This window comes from Eleginops maclovinus, chromosome 1 (genome assembly GCF_036324505.1).
Source record: "Eleginops maclovinus isolate JMC-PN-2008 ecotype Puerto Natales chromosome 1, JC_Emac_rtc_rv5, whole genome shotgun sequence".
Taxonomy (NCBI): domain Eukaryota; kingdom Metazoa; phylum Chordata; class Actinopteri; order Perciformes; family Eleginopidae; genus Eleginops; species Eleginops maclovinus.
The window spans coordinates 3,769,885-3,789,456 of NC_086349.1; the positions used below are offsets into that span (position 1 = coordinate 3,769,885).

At 41.0% G+C, this 19,572-nt stretch overlaps 1 protein-coding gene across 2 annotated transcripts; it reads left to right on the forward strand.

Annotated features, from left to right (window-relative positions):
* The first annotated feature begins 317 nt into the window (after nucleotides 1-317).
* stk38a (serine/threonine kinase 38a) lies at nucleotides 318-18,791 on the forward strand. 2 transcript variants are annotated; one of them, XM_063884585.1, is made up of 14 exons: nucleotides 318-409; nucleotides 3,353-3,490; nucleotides 7,074-7,125; nucleotides 7,300-7,422; nucleotides 10,318-10,401; nucleotides 10,493-10,616; nucleotides 12,741-12,895; nucleotides 13,850-13,961; nucleotides 14,129-14,190; nucleotides 14,820-14,937; nucleotides 15,025-15,148; nucleotides 15,225-15,320; nucleotides 16,065-16,159; nucleotides 16,243-18,791. In XM_063884585.1, exons 1-14 carry the CDS (start codon nucleotides 348-350, stop codon nucleotides 16,377-16,379), a joined length of 1,482 nt encoding a protein of 493 aa, XP_063740655.1. In that variant the 5' UTR covers nucleotides 318-347; the 3' UTR covers nucleotides 16,380-18,791. The 2 variants fall into 2 exon arrangements, with proteins under 2 accessions (XP_063740655.1, XP_063740662.1); XM_063884592.1 differs by lacking the exon at nucleotides 318-409 and adding an exon at nucleotides 780-928.
* The last annotated feature ends 781 nt before the right edge of the window (nucleotides 18,792-19,572 follow it).

A 19,572-nucleotide genomic window follows, 5' to 3' on the forward strand; every position in this document is an offset into this window, starting at 1 on the left:
TACTTTAGTATGCATTCAAGTACTTCTTCCACCTCTGATTATAGGGAAGAATTCAGCTGGTTTGAGCGAACACTTTTAGTTATCAGAAATCTTAGAAAATATGTCGCAGGAAATACCTATCACAGGGATATGATATGAAGGAAGAAAGGAGAACAGGACTGAGGAAGAAAATCTGACAGCGGACACTGAGGAGTCTACTAACTCCAGAAGATGGCAGTAGCGTATCACTAAGGGTGCAAGCTGCTGCTCCTATTATACATCCATGGCTGAACCTCAGAGAGGAGTGAGGAGGAGGTGGTGGAGGAGGTGGAGGTTTGTCCACTAGGTGTCATGCTGAGTTCAAACTGATGGTGACGCAACCCTCGGCAGAGCAGAGGAAGAGACGGCAGATACCGCACCTTCGACCAAGGTAAGTGAACAAAGACCAACTATAGAAACATACAGAATTAAAGCACTATAAGACAATATGTTGAACGTTTTCTTTTGCTTATTGTCTTACTAAATGAACTACGGACTTGCTCTGTTATATTACGTTCAGTTTAAAAACAAAGGACTCAAGCTATTTTAGCTGAGAAGTGGCTATCGTTTTACTTGCTAACTTTCCCTTAGCTATTCGCTTTGGGTAACTTCAAGTTGTCAAGCACGTGAAAAGGGAAATAGAGATTTTCTGGTTTACGTTTTCAAAATAAAGCTCAAAATAACGAAAATGTGATGAAACGGTCATTCTAATAAATGACAGTTTTATTTTGAAATGCATATCCGGTCTAATTTATATTCTCTCTGCCTGATTTGACGCAGCCAGGAACTTTAATGGCTAACTACCAAGCTAACTAATGTAGCAGGTTAAAGCATTTGTTTATGAAGCTAAGGGTTAAAGAAAAAATTAAACTAATATTCCAAACGATATTCGAATCAAGCTTACGTTAAGGTAAGTAATTGTTTCTCTATGTTATCTTATATCTTAAGATAACGTAAGTTTAAGTCACGTATGGCTACGTTGCAACCGAAACTAACAACTTGGGAAGCTAGCTCCGTGTTGTTGACACTATCCAGGGCAGTCTGTTTTTGACAAGAGAAACTCACCAAACGTTTAAATTCTGTATAAATTACTTGTTATTTGTAAATGTAAATTCAGGCCATATTACACGTGACGTTACATTTTGTAATATTACCATTATTATTTTGAAATGTCAGACAAATGCCGAATTCCAATAGCGTATCACTGGCTCTGATTAAAATGGCAACTTTAGCAGCCTAATTTACTGTCATTGTCTGAATGTAGGTGAGCTTTTTTTAACCGTAATGTCACAAACCCAACTACACAATGGGGTAAGAAGTATTTAGATATTTCAGTTAAGTGAAAGTAGCAATATTACATTGTAAAAATAGTCTGTTAGAAGTAAAAGTCCTGCATTTAAAAAGGTTACTTTATTACAAGTTCAGAAGTATTGGCATCAAAATATACGTAAAGGCCCAAAAGTAAAGAAGTACTTATTGTGCGTAATGTCCCATTTTAGGATCATAAATGTTAAATGATTGGATTATGATTATTGATGCACTAATGCAGGGGTGTCCAAACTTTTTTCACCGAGGGCCACATACAGGAAAATATAGGGAGAGCTGGGTCACTGATGGAGGTGAATATTGCCTCATAATTTAAGTTATAAGTTAGCAAAACAAATCAAATGTAGGTGAATAATGTGCAATACTTTAAAGTGCTTTAAGAAAAGAACAGCCTACATCTCATCCCTCTTTAGGGTTTCATTTATTTTGTTGGCAGCTCATTCCTTAAAACAGAAGCCTCAGATTGCTGATAATAAGAGTAAATATGAAAGTTATATTTCAAGCTTGTTATAGAAATAAGTTACTATTATTATTTTTTTTCATCAACTAAGATTTGTTAGAAAATGTTTTACATTTTAAATGACAGAATTTATTTGAAAATTGGGCTCATTAATATATTTTAACATATATATTTGAGAAGTACAATATAAGACAAGCAGAAGTTTTATACTTATTATACATTATACTTTTAGAATGTGCTGAGGGCCAATTCAAAATGGCCTGCGGGCCCCATTTGGCCCCCGGCCGTAGTTTGGACACCCCTGCATTAATGTGTTCATCACAGCTGCTAAAGGTGGAGCCACTTTTAATGACCATATATTCTGCTGTTGAATATCTTAACCTATAGTTGTATATTATAGTTTATTTATTTGTTAAATTATATTTTGTGTGAACCAATAACTTGAATCCTTACAATAACTAATGTTGTCAAATAAATGTAGTGGAGTAAAAAGTGCAATATTGGCTTCCAAATTGTAGTTGGGTAGAAGTATAAAGAAGAATAAAATAGAAAAAGTAAAGCACTAGTACACCTCAATAGTACTTAAGTAAATGTCCTTTACTACATTACACCACTGCAAATACATTTTAATATTAATCAATTAATACAAATGATTGCTGATGTGTTATTAGGGAGAATACTCCATAGCACATGAACACTTTCTGTATTGTTGATATAACAAAAGGCTGAGCCGTCACATCACCGGTTTTCAACATGCTTTCCATTAAGTTACATTTTTAATGACAACTTAATGCCTTATGACCATCATGTCTGAACAAGCATTTAAAATTCTATTTTTGGCGAGATATGGCTATGAAATCTGTTCCATTGTAATGTAGGTGTATCAACCTTCTGAATTCCCTCCCTCACGCGTTTACATGAAGTCACAACAGCAGTCTTACAAGGGTGTACCTTTTACATTTCGGGAAGACTTCCAACCCTGCCACAAGCACTGAAGCATTTATTCCAGTAGTTACATGTTTTGGCCAGCCAAAAATCTGTTACTGAGTTACGACGTGTGTTGGCTCCATATTCACAAGGGGCTCTCCCAATATCTGTAAAACAGCACAGGCCTCAGGTATGAATGCTCCCATTGTGCAGTTATTTTTAGCATTTCTATTAGTGTCTTGATACTTGTACCTGAAGTATTTATTTTCATGATTATGCTTGTTTAACTGCTATTAAATCTCCATTAGGATTAGATACATAATATGCCTCAAACCCTAGCTATCTCACAGAGGGCCTTCACCTTCATTGCTTGCACAAATCCGATTTCCTCGTTATTTCTTCATAACTGCACAATGTTATCAACATGCAGAGACAGCTTCTTTCCTTCCTCTTTTTCAGAGCCAACTGTCATGTAATTTCATAGTTCCAATTTTTGGGCAGTGTTCCTTGCTGTGTGGCAAACTCCTCATTGGATGTGTGTGTCCACAGCATGTCTGACCAGGGTTGTGATTTGCCGCACACATGCTATCCACTCACTTCATCATCTGTGTGTTTCTCCAGGTTAAGCATGGCAATGACTAGCCCCAGCTCGTGCTCCTCCATGAGTAACCACACAAAGGAGCGCGTCACTATGGCCAAGGTGACCCTGGAGAACTTCTACAGTAACCTCATCGCCCAGCACGAGGAGCGGGAGATGAGGTAATTCACAATTTCCACTCCTACTCCACTCTTATTTCCTCCCGTGGCAGCAAAATGAATTTTCGCAGCACTTTGATTCAAGATTCAAGGGTTTTATTGTCATATGCACAGTAGCTACAGTTTAGTTATGGCAATGAAAATCTTACGTCCCGAGCTCCTCCAACAGTGCACCATATACAGCCACTTCAGCATTATCATTTTCTCTAGTTTTATTATTTATAGACATGTCTTTGAGTTAAATGATTTTTCTTTTCTTTTTTTGAGTGGAGACCACTCACTTTTTTTAATCTGGAGTGGTCTCTTAATGTTTGTTAAATCTTTATCTCTACATGTATGGCATCCATTCCAGTGTATGTTGAATTCCAACACAGAGAAATGTTGTCAGTAGTATATAGATTAAAAAGGAATATAATAATCATTTAACTCAAAGACATGCCTATAAATAATAAAGCAAGAGAAACTGATCATGCTGAAGTGGTCTCTTCATTGTTTCCGCGGCTGTATATAGGACACAAGACAAAATAAACACATAAAAATAGTGCAAATTATCAGAGTAGGATACATTTGAATACAATATTGCAGGTTATGTTGCAAGAACAATCTACAAGTGTTAAATAAATACAATAAGCCAAATGATACAGAGAGAGTGGAAAGTGACCAAGTAAATGAAGGACTCTATGTCCATGTAAATAGAATAACATATACAGTGGGGCAAAAAAGTATTTAGTCAGCCACCATTGTGCAAGTTCTCCCATTTAAAAAGATGAGAGAGGCCTGTAATTTTTTATCATAGGTATACCTCAACTATGAGAGACAGAATGAGAAAAAAAATCCAGGAAATCACATTGTAGGATTTTTAATGAATTAATTGGTAAATTCCTCGGTAAAATAAGTATTTGGTCACCTACAAACAAGCAAGACTTCCGGCTCTCACAGACCTGTAACTTCTTCTTTAAGAGGCTCCTCTGTCCTCCACTCGTTACCTGTATTAATGGCACCTTTTTGAACTCGTTATCAGTATAAAAGACACCTGTCCACAACCTCAAACACTCATACTCCAAACTCCACTATGGCCAAGACTAAAGAGCTGTCAAAGGAGACCAGAGACAAAATTGTAGACCTGCACCAGGCTGGGAAAACTGAATCTGCAATAGGTAAGCAGCTTGGTGTGAAGAAATCAACTGTGGGAGCAATTATTAGAAAATGGAAGACAAACAAGACCACTGCTAATCTCCCTCGATCTGGGGCTCCACGCAAGATCTCACCCCGTGGGGTCAAAATGATCACAAGAACGGTGAGCAAAAATCCCAGAACCACACGGGGGGACCTAGTGAATGACCTGCAGAGAGCTGGGACCAAAGTAACAGAGGCTACCATCAGTAACACACTACGCCGCCAGGGACTTAAATCCTGCAGTTCCAGACGTGTCCCCCTGCTTAAGCCAGTACATGTCCAGGCCCGTCTGAAGTTTGCTAGAGGGCATTTGGATGATCCAGAAGAGGATTGGGAGAATGTCATATGGTCAGATGAAACCAAAATAGAACTTTTTGGTAAAAACTCAACTCGTCGTGTTTGGAGGAGAAAGAATGCAGAGTTGCATCCAAAGAACATCATACCTACTGTGAAGCATGGGGGTGGAAACATCATGCTTTGGGGCTGTTTTTCTGCAAAGGGACCAGGACGACTGATCCGTGTAAAGGAAAGAATGAATGGGGCCATGTATCGTGAGATTTTGAGTGAAAACCTCCTTCCATCAGCAAGGGCACTGAAGATGAAGCGCGGCTGGGTCTTTCAGCATGACCATGATCCCAAACACACCGCCAGGGCAATGAAGGAGTGGCTTCGTAAGAAGCATTTCAAGGTCCTGGAGTGGCCTAGCCAGTCTCCAGATCTCAACCCCATAGAAAATCTTTGGAGGGAGTTGAAAGTCCGTGTTGCCCAGCGACAGCCCCAAAACATCACTGCTTTAGAGGAGATCTGCATGGAGGAATGGGCCAAAATACCAGCAACAGTGTGTGGAAACCTTGTGAAGACTTACAGAAAACGTTTGACCTCTGTCATTGCCAACAAAGGGTATATAACAAAGTATTGAGATGAACTTTTGTTATTGACCAAATACTTATTTTCCACAACAATTTGAAAATAAATTCATTAAAAATCCTACAATGTGATTTCTGGATTTGTTTTTCTCATTCTGTCTCTCATAGTTGAGGTATACCTATGATAAAAATGACAGGCCTCTCTCATCTTTTTAAATGGGAGAACTTGCACAATTGGTGGCTGACTAAATACTTTTTTGCCCCACTGTACAAGAAATACTGTTAAATAATGTTTCTATCTTTGCAGTGTTCTACTTTGTTAAATGGAGGTATAACAGGTAGATAAATAGAGGTGCCACATCAATTGTGATCTGCCACACCAGGCCAAAATGGGAATAACATTACACCAAAAGTAAATCTTTCGGGACAGCTGAAAGCTGATAAACATCTTAACCATAGAGCATCTAGTCTATGGTCCTAACCCACATGTGAAAAAAGTTTGAAACACTGTCGTTGTGTGAAAGACACACGAGCTGTGATCTACCTGCTCAGCTGTGGTCTGCAGGGTATCCTTTAGTAGGATCAGGACACTATGGAAAGTATTGTACTGTATAAAAAGACTGAAAGACCGGTGGCAGGGGCTCATCTCAAAATGTGGCGCGTTGACTTATTTTACCTGTAGTGCTTCCGCTTCTTGGCTGTGTGTGTGTGTAAAACATCAGCAGTGATCCTAATGGAAGTCCCTTGGAGTGAAGCTGACAAGAAATTAAAATAGGTTAAAATAAAGTTAACCCAAATTAAAATCCTTATTAAAAAGATAGGTTTTTAATTTTGTTCCAAGGAGCCATGAGATTTATTCCTGCTGTTTTGATGCATGTACCCTTTGTTGGGGTTAGCCTATTCAAATGATCCACTGCGGCAACTTAAAACGTCCAACCACTACACCACACACAATACGACCATTTTTTTGGGGGGGGCGGCTTGTGTCAGAATGGTGTTGAGACAAGACCACTTCCTGTTGTTCATCAGTTTCATCAGAGTATACTCATGTCTGGAGGCTATTTCAGCAGATATGTGGCTAACATTTCTTTTCTGGGACTCTTTTTAAAATACAGATTTCACTCAAAGATGATGATGGTACACAGTATCAAGAGTTTAGTAGTCGGTTTGAGGGTCATAGCAGGAAGCTGTGAAGAACTAGACGCCCCGCTTGTTACAGATGTACTGTAATAAATGTACTTTGAGATGTGATTTAATGTAATAATCAAGTAAATCAAGAGAAACAAGATTGTTTGAGTTTATGTGAATTATTATTATTATTAATATTATTAATAATATACATTATTTCTTTAATCAAGTATATGTCTAGTGATTAAAGCGTTGCATTTCATCCTTTTGACTGACATGTACCAGATATCTTTGGGTTTAACTTTTAAACTTGTATGATGCCAGGAGCATCAGTTTAAGGGCCTTCTTTCTGGATGTTTTTTTTGCTGAAACAGCTGATATGATGGGATGTGCTAATGGTCACATTATCTCTTCAGGCAGCAGAAGCTGGAGAAAGTGATGGATCAGGAAGGCTTGGCAGATGAAGAGGTGAGTGACAAACACACACGCAGTCTTTTTTCCCAGCATGCTCAATGGCTGTATTGGATAATTAGTCATCTCCTGTCACAGTGTGAAGAGTTTGCGATCTGCTGGAAGTGTGAGCGATGATGCCACTTGTACAAATATACTTTCCTTCTATTTTACATGATCTTTGCTCTGCAGAAACGCATCCGGCGCTCTCAGCATGCGAGGAAAGAGACAGAGTTCTTGCGGCTGAAACGCACTCGACTGGGGCTAGAGGACTTTGAGTCCCTGAAGGTGATTGGCCGAGGAGCTTTTGGAGAGGTAAACATCTATAACATACATATTTAGAAGATGATTCCGGTCTGCCTTTTTTGAAAGCATTACAGATGAAACTGTTGGATCACAATGGCACAGGGGAAACCAATGTTATCCATATATTATAGGGTGGTTTGTTGGCAATCAGTAAATATTACCAATGATATTAATAATGAGAAGAGTAGCATGGCTTCCCTTAGTGTTTTATATCACTCTGCCTCCTAAGTGACAGACAGCTGTGATGAAATCATTATTTCTGTCTGCTGCTGCTATTTTTAACAGTTTTTTTTCCTGTGATCAACTTCTGTGATTTTAGTTTTTCCCTCAGATATTTTTATTAGATTTTTGAAACACTACATCAAACATGTATCAGGTCATTTAGCCACTGAGCGTAGGTGGGGCGGGACAGCATCTTTCCACCTAAGTAGTATCACTCGCCTTGCCAGCAGGGAGGTGCAAGCCTTGGTTGGAGTCAGGCGTGTATCATCCTCTCCAGTGGTGCCAAAGAGTGCAACTAGAGCAGGGGTGCCCAACCTTTTTTGAACCAAGATCTACTTTTAAAGTTGATAGTGTGTCGAGATCTACGAAGTCATATCGAAAGCCATAGCGTAGCCACAATTAATTGTGCACCTATATAATAACACAATTTTCTGACACAAATATCAAGTTTTAACAAATATAATACATTTATTGAAGTAAATGTACGTCGTGCAAAGAATAAGCACAAGTAAGGCCTAGGACTGGCCCGTAACAACACAACAACATACAACCCAATTAATACAATGCCTAATTCAGGTTGGAAAAGTGGTTCTCTACCTTAGTGGGACTTCTGGCACTGAGAGGAGGAAGGTAGTCTCTCATAGTCCAGACAGTAAGCAGGCCGCAAGCTGGTCATCAGTCATGGTGGATCTGTATTTTGACTTAATGATTTTCATATGTGAAAAGGCAGACTCACGCAAATATGTTGATCCAAAAAGTGCAGTCAAATTCTTTGCAGTTTGTCTGAGGTTGGGGTACTTCTCTTTCTGCATTAGATTCCAGAATTGGACATTTGTGTCAGGGTAGCTCTTGATTTGAGCTCAATGTCATTATTTGGTGTGAGGATCTCATTCTCAATAGCACCGCTATCCAGGTTGAAGAGTGATGCCACTTTGGACGTTATACAATCCACATCTATATTTTCCCCAAATGGAAAACTGAGAAAACTGACAACAGGCTCAATGGATGCAAAGTAAGTAAACTGCCTGTCAAATTCTGACGAGATGCTTTGCACTTGATCATCATAACGTGCACTCTCAAGCTCCGCACAGTCTTTGCCCTGACGCTTAAGTTCTGTGTCCATGTGTGGAAAGTTCCGCAGATCACACTGTTTCAACCTGCTTGATAGCAGCTGCAACTTGCTTTTAAAGGTGTTCACGGAGCTGATCATGTTGATGATGTGTTGGTTCTTACCCTGCAGCTCTAGATTCAAGTTATTGAGCTTGTCAGTCAGATCAGTAAGAAAGGCTAAATCCAAGAGCCACTGACTGTCTTCTAGCTGTGCATACTCAGCATGGTTTGAACGTTTCAGAAATTCTTTAATTTCGGGCAACAATTCAGAAAACCATTCCAGAAGTGTCCCTCTGCTGAGCCACCTTACGTCTGTGTGCAGCAGCAGATCTGTGTGTTCTGCACCGGTCTCCTCCAGTTGCGCACGGAACAATCGCCTCTGCAGACTCCTGGCCCGAACAGAACACGCAATCTTGTTAGCCACATCCATCACGTCTTTCATATTTAAAATCTTCCCGCACAACCCTTGCTGGTGAATTATACAATGGTAATTCAGGAAATCCGGGAAAGATTCAGACTGTTTGCACAATCCAATGAACCCAGCAGTACGTCCAATCATTGCTGGAGCCCCATCGGTTGTAATGGAGATGAGTTTGAAGAGGGGCAACTTGCTCTTACTAACGAATTCCATAAAAGCCTGAAAAATATCTGTGCCTCTTGTGTGCCCTTTCAAAGGCAACATGATCAGCAGCTCTTCTTTTACACTCATATTGTCGAAACCCATTCTAATGCACACACATAGCTGAGCCACATCCACAGCATCAGTGGATTCACCGAATTGCAGAGAAAAACACTCACATGAGTCAACATCATTCCTCAATTGCTGTTCAACATCCTCCGCCATTCCCTCGCATCGCCGTGTAACAGAATTTCTTTATAGCTGCACATCCTGAATAGCAGACACAATCTCCTTTCGATTTTAAAAATCGGCAAAAAGCGCATTTGCGGCTTCCATGAACGCTTCTTTCACAATCTCACCCTCCTTGAAAGATTTCTTTCCTTTTGCAAGAACACGACAGACACGATAAGAAGCTATGGTTGCAGCCTTACTCGTGGTATTGGGCCTGGTAAAAATGGACTGTTGTGCTGCTAGCTGACTTTTCAATTCCTTGACTTTTCGGGCGCGCAGTGGTGACTTAGCTGGGAAGTTTGTATCGTAGCTCTTGTGGACCATCTTGAAATGCCGCTCCAAATTTCCGCGGTCGACTGGTTGGGCACCCCTGAACTAGAGGGTGAGGGTCCAGCTTTTGATCAAGGATAACAGACAAAGTATTGAAAATGTCCTTCCAATATTTATCTAGGCTAGTACATGTCCAAAACATGGGTGCAAGGGTGGCCTCATTTATTTTACACCTTTCACAGCTGGGACTTACATCTGGGTAGATCTGGGACCGTTTAGCTTTAGACACATGAGCTCTGTGCACAGCTTTAAACTGTAGCAAACAGTGACAGGCACAGAGGGATATGGAATGAACCAGTTTAAAGATCGAAACCAATACGTCCTCAGGTATTGAAACATTTAAATCAAGCTCCTTCTGTGAGTTTCATTAAAACTCTCCTTCTGGCCTCCAGGTTCGTCTGGTGCAGAAGAAAGACACCGGTCATGTTTATGCAATGAAGATCCTCCGGAAAGCAGACATGCTGGAGAAGGAACAGGTGAGGCCAGACTCTACAGTGGGGGTGCTGCCGCTGCTGCATCAGCTGGACATCTTTGACCCTGTGTGTCTCCCTCTCTCTCCCTTTTCAGGTTGGTCATATTCGGGCTGAGAGGGACATTCTGGTGGAGGCAGACAGCCTGTGGGTGGTCAAGATGTTCTACAGCTTCCAGGATAAGATGAACCTCTACCTCATCATGGAGTTCCTGCCTGGAGGTATGAGCCCTTGACCCTACACCACAATACTGAGGGGGGGATGGCTGAACCCACCACCAGCCAGCCTATTTCTAACCAGGATAGGTCATCAAGTCCCTAACAACTCAAAGTTAGGAACTTAAATTCCTCTCTAAGTTTCCTCTCTATCTGAATGACCGTGAAGATTTTGTCTAATTGACCTTTTGCTAAGCCCCACCCCCCTTGTTTATTGTTGCTAAGTCCGACAAACATACTTTCAACATGGCGTTTTGACAGCTCTTCCAGCTGAACTGCTGTCCGGCTTTTACAAAGCAGCAAATGCTGTTTCTGACCGAAGTAGACAGAGAGGTTTACAGTATGCCTTTGAGGGTTACATACAGGACATCAAGGTAACAAAAGAGGCAAAAGCATATAGATCACAATCAAAAAGTGAGTTGCCACATCAGCTGATGATCCAGACGGAGGCTGGCACAAATGATGTCAACGAGCAACACTGTTGCTGTAAAGCTGGGTAGGTCTATATTCACTATTATCGTCGTTATTATAAAGCAAAAGCACAAAGCACCTATAACATTGTATAGCCTTATATGCTAGCGTATCATAACCATAATAGGCAACGTTAGCAGGCTAGCTGTAATTAACGAGGTGATCTTTCATTAGCTCCGCAGGGTTCTGCGCCCACATCATCGGGCTTATCCATACCCTGGACCTCTGTAAGACACAACACGCCAACATGTCTGTAGGCCTAGAACTACAGTCCTCCACAAGCCTACCACAACAGTGGCATAAACCCAGAGATGTCAAAGTAACACCACAGCCCGTGACTGCAATCGTTGTGGCCAGGGCCAAGACGGACCGAAAAAGTTGACCCATCTTCTGCCAACACAACAACCAAATGTATAGATTGAAATCACAGAATACCGAATAGTTTAACTTAACTGTAGGGTTAAAGACAAAAGTCTTACATTAGAACACACAAAAGTGTGCCGGTCGATCCTTGAGGGGTTCAGCTGAGAGTGAGGACGTCCACTAAATCTAATCAACAGGCGACACTTGTCAGGCTTTGATTTTGGTTTGGGGAAGGGGAAAAAACGCACACCCCCCTCCAACCTCTCTGGGTAACGACTATCAGTCTTACAAGTGCCCCAGGCACAACGTTTAACCATATCTTTCTTATAGTCCACAAACGACAGTGTTAAAAGTACGAAAATCGCTGTCATGAAAGTGTCGGAGCTTTGTCGGAGTCCGTTGTTAGCTCCGCTGTGATTGGCCAGTCTGCATTCTAGGGTGTGGCTTAGCGAAAGGCAAATTAGATGGACTTAAAAACAATGGTGGTAAATTAAACTGCATCTTAATAACCAAACAGTTACTCTGTTGTACGATGTCATAAGGATGCTCCAGTACTAAGTTGAGTAGTTTTTACAGTAGTGCCGATATCTGAGATCAGGGCTTGAGAATTACAGCATAGAAGTGCCTAGCTTTACAGTCTGAAAGGATACAATTAACTTACAGTTGACGCTTCCCTCAAACTCATATTTTTCCCTGTCAATGCAACATTGTGAAAAAACAGATCTGTGTAGAAATTGGCAGGAGTAGAGATAGTTAGCGTTAGCTGTTAGCTGTCAGCAGCCATTGGGCAGCGGCACAGTCCTGCTTGACTAACAGCTCATGTTAACAGAGGTTCCATTGATTTACATTATGACTATTTTTTAGTTCAAGTTTTTTTTATTAGTATTGAATCCATGAATCCATGATGTGTTTACAATGTAGTTTATGTTGAGAACTTGAGTACATCTAGTTATAATTTCACAGCAATATAAAATATGTATCAGAGATGGAAATATGAGCTGTTAAACCTCCAAAACTTGGATTTCCGCTGGTATTGGTTTTGTATGGTGATGTGACATCTCTACTCGGTACCAGTTTGATACATTCTTGACTCAAATATGTTTTTGACTTAGAACGCAGCCGCTTCAGAAGATACAGTTGTATTCCTCTATTTGGCTCGTGTTGTCTGCAATTGTTCTCACTGGGAATCTTTTTTTATACAACATGTGTGGAGTCTGACCTGCAGAGAAGGGTCTGTCCCGTTGTGTCCATGCCTCTGACCTCAGAGCTGCTGTGTGTGTTGGTATTGGTCTGCAGGAGACATGATGACCCTGCTGATGAAGAAGGACACTCTGACGGAAGAGGCAACTCAGTTCTACATCGCCGAGACGGTGCTGGCCATCGACTCCATCCACCAGCTGGGCTTCATCCACAGAGACATCAAGCCAGACAACCTGCTGCTGGACTCCAGGGTGAGGCTGTCCGTCATAATCACACAATATTCAGCCTTTATTGCACCTTCTTTGAAGCAGTTTCACATGCGTTGGTGTTTCAAGGCATTTCAAAACCATTTATAATACATATCAGCTGTTGTTCCCCTCCCCAGTACCGCAACGTATCACATTTTAATTGGCATCATAATTTTCCCGCTATTAAATAAACATGGCTGTCGTCTGAAGCGGTGTGGGCGAATCACCCGTCCCGTGCTGAAATATGAAGCTTCTCCTTTACCACACTTTGAGGGTGTGACCTTTTCTGCTTTCATACAATTCATTTAAACAACATGATTAGAGCGAACACGGACCAGTCTCTCAATCTAGCCTCGTCATTTTGCTGCAGCGCTATTATTTCACTGTTAAAATGCACCAGATGGCTGCGTTTGGCTTTAAAGTGGATCCTATGTTCCTAAATATTACTTTCTCATATCACAATACATATTGCAGAAAAAGTAATATTGCAATCTTTTGTTCTTATAGGGTGACCTATGGAATAAAAAACAGCAAATTTCAGCAAAACCGGTTTAATAATTGTGATAAAGAATCTCTATTGATCTGAAGCATTATTATCTTTTTGGCCAACATTGCTTAAATGTAAAATAAGATTAGGAGTTCTTTATAAATCCCAAACTGGGATTTATTTTGTTGCATCAGCATAAAACAAAACAACGCATTGCACGTAATTAGAAATTAAAAAGTAGAAATAAACTATTCTAAAATAGAAACATCTCATAAAAGAAATAGAAATAAACGGGCAAATTTGCTCTTTATGATATCAATAATTCATCACAGAGCCACTTTGAGAGCCTTGAAAGACGCTTTTATAAATCAAATGTGTGATTATTAATGACAGTCAGTCGGGCCATATTGTAAACCCTTGCTGTGTGACGCAGTGTACCGCAGCGCTGAAGGTGTGTGTTGTGTTCCCAGGGTCACGTGAAGCTGTCAGACTTTGGGCTGTGCACCGGGCTGAAGAGAGCACACCGCACAGAGTTCTACAAGAACCTGAACCACAGCCTGCCCAGTGACCTCAGTAAACAAAGTAGGTCGCCCCTTCCATTGATTTCATCGCACATCGGTTTATCGTTCTATCAATATGTTATACAGTATATAACCGTGCACAGCCGAGAGTTTGACCCTATTTATTCCATTACAAACTATTTTAAATATCTGGTTAGCCTGTTCACTCCGTGCTGTCTGTCCCCACAGCCTTCCAGAACATGAACTCCAAGAGGAAAGCAGAGACGTGGAAGAGGAACAGGAGGCAACTGGTAGGTCTGAGCATAGTGTCATTACACTCGACAGCAGTTTTGCGCCGGCCTTTAATTATGCATGACTCAAATTCAGCACCATTTATAGAAGACATTCTGCTCATTCTCAGCTTCATATCAATATTTTGTGCCTCTACTGGGACATGTCTCCATTCTTTAATGTTCAAAAAGCTCTTAATTTTTCTCATACTGCCTCTGCTGCAGCACCTCTTTTCACCCTCTGTCTGAAACCAGAGCCCTGTCTGCTCTGATTGGCTAGCTGGCTGGCTCAGTTGTGATTGGTCAATCACTTAGAGATGTCCCTCCCCTCAGCATATCACCTACAATGTGTTGGAGCACAAGCAAATAGAAGCGCAAGTGATAAATAGTGATGTCACTATGTTACAGAAGTAAACAAGGATACCAATGGAGGCGTTTCAGGTGGGAGGAGGGGGACTCCCTTTTGTAGTTTAGCCTTTGCAGATCATTTACATGCATACAAACCTACAGAGCACACTACAGGAAAGGGAAACCCCAAAATGAATCAAACAGAGTCCTTTTAAAGTTAATTAATTTACTTTTTCTTAATCCTATAGCTCAAAGCAAGCAGCTCTTAATTGTCTTACTGTTGTTCCCCGTCCCTGTCGTAGGCTTTCTCCACAGTGGGGACCCCCGACTACATCGCTCCAGAGGTCTTCATGCAGAATGGATACAACAAGCTCTGTGATTGGTGGAGCCTGGGGGTCATCATGTATGAGATGCTGATAGGTAAGGACCTTCTCCAGCTCGTCTACCCTCAGGCTGTTGTGGTTTAAAACGGACAGCTGGTGATTCTGCTGTCCTCCCCATGTGCAGGTTACCCCCCCTTCTGCTCAGAGACGCCTCAGGAGACCTACAGGAAAGTGATGAACTGGAGAGAGACGCTAACTTTCCCTCCAGAAGTGCCTATATCGGAGAAGGCCAAAGATCTGATCCTCAGGCAAGACTTCTTCCTCTCACCGGCCATCAAGAGCACATAGAAGTTGTGATGATATTAATGTGGCGTGTGTTTGCAGGTTCTGCTGTGAGGAGGAGCACAGGATCGGTGCTGTGGGGGTGGAAGACATCAAGTCCAACCCCTTCTTTGAGGGGGTAGACTACGACCATATCAGGTGGGAGCTGTTTACATGGTCAAGGACAGTTATTACAAGGAGACATTTGACAGATGTCCTCTATCTTAGAGGTGGTGCACTTTGGAGTTGTGTCTCTGACAGAGGCCGGTAGGGATTATACTCAAAGTGCAACATTCATTTAAAACGGCTTTTGTAGTGGTGGTGGCACTGTTGAATTAATGCTGAGTGCTTGATGTATACAATAGGAACAAACATTTGACCTTATACACTATTCAGAATAAAATGATTAGATCTACCTTGGTACCAGATATTGTGCCCACCCAAGAAATTCTAAATTAATTGGGACAAGTAAGGGAAAATGAGCAGCGAGCCGGACATTTATGAGAAAAAAACAATGACCCCTAAATGACCGTTGCATACTCAAGAAACCGACTACTTGACTCACAATATTGATTTGAAAATTATTTTATTGATCTAAAAATGATCCTATGGCTTCCTCTAAGGAAATATAGACCTCTGAACGTTCAAATGGACCAATCAGAATCCAGTGTTGGACAAAGCTGGGTAATAAACTATAAGGAGAAATGGTTTGATACTCATGACTGCTGATTCAGCTTTATCTAAACAGTAACTAGGTGATGCTTGTTAACATAGCAACTGCAGGCTGCTCAACCACGTTATCATTTTTTCTGAATCTGGTTAACAAAATTCAGGCAAACCGCAGCTCCTTCACTTCTCAAATGCTTTATTCCTCTCTTTCTAACTGCGCTTACTCCCCTGCAGAGAGAGACCTGCTGCCATCCCCATTGAGATCAAAAGCATCGACGACACCTCCAACTTTGATGAGTTCCCTGATTCAGATATCCTCACACCAACAGGTACGCTGCACTTTCTGTTGGATCATCTGCTCCTCTGTTGTGATATTTGCCACAAGTTAAAGCTTCTTTTTCTCCTCCTCCAGTCGCTCCGGTGTCCAACCAGACGGAGGCCGACCTGAAGAACAAGGACTGGGTCTTCATCAACTACACCTACAAACGCTTCGAAGGCCTGACCGCCCGAGGAGCCATCCCGTCCTACATGAAGTCAGGGAAGAGATGAACGCCTCTAGCAGGCTTCAGACCCACACCACCAAGAAACACCTGAAAGAGTCGCCCCCCCTCTTCTGTGAGAGGAGCTTCAGGAGGGAGAACTCTCTGTTTTCTGTTACCTGACTGAGGAGTCCCAGCACTCTGCGAATAATAAAGGGGCTCCGTTTCACCCGCTGCTTCGCAGGAGCCGCCGCCTTCCTTTCCGCAGGTCTTCCCTTTCTCCGATGCTTCCGAGGGTACCTTTCCGCTTCCTACTCACGCGTGAAGACTGAACTGCCGTTACAGCGATTCTCTCCACCAGTGGATGCAGTGGAGGTTCTCCCTGCTGTCACCAGCATCCATCACATTCCCTCTATAAACCAGCAGTCGGACCTACCAAGGGCTCCCACACCAGGACTCCCTCCCCCCTTGGCCCTCTTTCTGTTGACTCGTCGCCACTTGAAGTGAATCAGGTGCTCTTCAGGGATCCTGTCCAAATGTTTATGAGGCTTCTCTAAAGTGCTGCTGGCTTCTCACCTAACCAAAGACTGAGCTGAATGATGTGTCTGCTTCATCTCTCTTATCACCTCACTTCTTCTTAGAAATGTATTTTATTTTTTCGGTGCATATTTTGCTCATTGAATAAGTGAATATATGAGTGATGCATTTTTTGTGGAGCAAACACAAGAGTCTTGTTACATTTTCACCGCTTATGTTGAATACCTTTAGCACCTTACGTGATGTTTGATCCGACTCCAGTGCTTTAATCAACCTGCAGATCATTAATGTGTGTGTTGATGAGACATGAGTTTGACAGGGGAGTGATGTCACCGTTTTACTGTTGATCTGTGATGAACATGATGCAAAGTCTCACCACCTCCGTCATCATGAAACAGTGCATCGCACGCAAACTGAAACTAATGCAATTCTTGTCGACTTAGCAGCTGTGTGACTCTCTAATAGAATACAGAATGATGCCGAGTCACTGCAGCCTGCCAGGGACTTTTCAAATAGAAGCACAGGGCTAAACATCTTCCAGTGAACACAATATCCAAAATGCTGTCATTTAAAAATGAATGTAAATGAAGTTTTTATGGACAAAAGTATGTTTTTTTTGCCACAGTAATTCCACGATGCTGTTTGTGTGGATGTAGCCTGGACCATACAAAATAATTCTCTTTGTATAAGTTTCCTGGCACATGAAGTAGAAAATATGGAAGTCCATTACCACCAAGAAATAAGATGTTAACAAAAAACACTTTGAAAAAAACAGATCGTTCGCCAGGATGAAACTTTTACTTTTGACCTTAAAAAAAATTGTAGTTTTCGATTCAGTCAAGATTAGGACATGCCTTTTTATTAATTAAGTTAAAATAGGGACTTATAGCTAAGTAAAACTTGAAATTGTTATTTTAATCTTAATCTTGACTTGATTTATGAAGTCAAATTGTATGTACACTGAAAAAATGTAATGTATTATTTCAACAGATTTAACATCACTGTATGAAGTTAAATGAAAGCAATAATATTCAACCTAATATATTTTTATTCAAACTTCATAGTATTGCTTTCAACTAACCTAACAAAGTTATGTGTAATCTGTTGAAATAATACATTTAATTAAAGTCAACGTTTCCATGTAGCATGTAATAACTTTGACTATAGTACGCAAAAAAAATTAAGAAGTTGACTTTAAATTCCTTTTGTCAACAGTTTAGACATAATTGTATTGTGTTTGTTGAAAGCAATAATATTAAGTTGAAAGGAAAAATATCAACCGACCTACAATTACGTACAAGTCAATTTATTTAATTAAATTCAACTTTGAGTGTAGTCATCACAAATGTTGAGTTCCATAGCCATATTTTGGGAATACATATTCTGTTTTACAATATAACTTTTAAGATGAGTCAGTGTTTTATGAGCGGGACTTTCATGTTTTCCCAGCAGGAATGGGCTTCCATATCTCTGTTTAGTCTGAGATGTTTTCTTGTAGTCTGTTATGAAACATGTATTCAGATAGTGAGTAGATCAAGCACATGGAAGCGCATTTTAGAAAAGCATGCAATGAGCTTTTTTCTATGGCGGGGGGGGGGGTCACTATTTTAAACTGTTATTGGAGGCTCCTGCTCTGCATGTCTTACAGCAGCAGATGGGTCCGCTTAAAGCAATAGAGCACACGGGAAGACTGATGCTGTCACGCTGTGTGTGTGTGGGGGTGGGGGTGGGTGTGGGTGAGGATGCGATCGGTAAAAAATAATGTTGGATTGGTGTGTGTGTTTTTCTACAAGTGATGCGCCAATGTGTGTATGCTCTGCTCATGTGATCTGAGAGACTGAAGTGAGGGATTATGGGAAGCTGGGTGAACATTATTTAAACCACTTTTAGCGCGTGGCTGTTGTATTGTTTTCTGCTATTTGACAATGAATTACTCTGCACTTACCGTGTTGTGTTCTCCTTAAAAACCTGGGGAGGAATGATGGGGGGGGGGGGGGGTCAGGGTTATATGAAATAGAACAGTCTTTTGAATAGTGACATTAAATTCATATACATCTTAAAATATTGCAATATACACACACACCTTTTCAGATATCCAACTCTCAAAATGATCTTTGTGATTGTTTGATAAATATTGAGAGCACCATCATTTATTTTTATTTTATTCACATTAAATTTAACTTAATTGAACTTTAATTTACAAACGCCTCCATTGGACTCCTTTGATTACTAAGTTGACATAGTGACATCACTATGTAACACCCGGGCTTGTATTGGCGAGCGCTCCAACACATTGTATGTGATAGGCTAAGGGGCGGGACATCTCTAAGCAGTTGACTAATCACAACAGAGCCGGCCAGCTAACCGTTAAGAGCAGACTGGGCTCTGGTTTCAGACAGAGGGTGAAAAGAGGTGCAGCAGCACAGGCAGTATGAGAAAAATAAAGAGCTTTTTGAACATTAAAGCATGGAGACATGTCCCAGGAGAGACATTAAGTACTAATATGAAGCTGAACATGAGCAGAATATGTCCTCTTTAAGATGTATTTCCTTATGACCTGATATGAATACATAGCTTTAAATCAGATGTGTTCAGGGATATAATAATTCTACATAAATTGTCCCAACAATTATTTTTCCAATGCTTTTTTATGTCTGAAACATTAGAAAGAAATATAGTAACTAAACCCTTAAAATACCCTATTCAGCAGAAAACAACTGTGGGTG

Bases quoted from the DNA above. Each gene is read 5' to 3' on its own strand.
- stk38a (XM_063884585.1), top strand. From the start codon at position 348: ATGGTGACGCAACCCTCGGCAGAGCAGAGGAAGAGACGGCAGATACCG. The intron at 7,126-7,299 runs GTGAGTGACAAA...TTTGCTCTGCAG, and splicing joins AAGGCTTGGCAGATGAAGAG to AAACGCATCCGGCGCTCTCA. The intron at 13,962-14,128 runs GTAGGTCGCCCC...CTGTCCCCACAG, and splicing joins CAGTGACCTCAGTAAACAAA to CCTTCCAGAACATGAACTCC.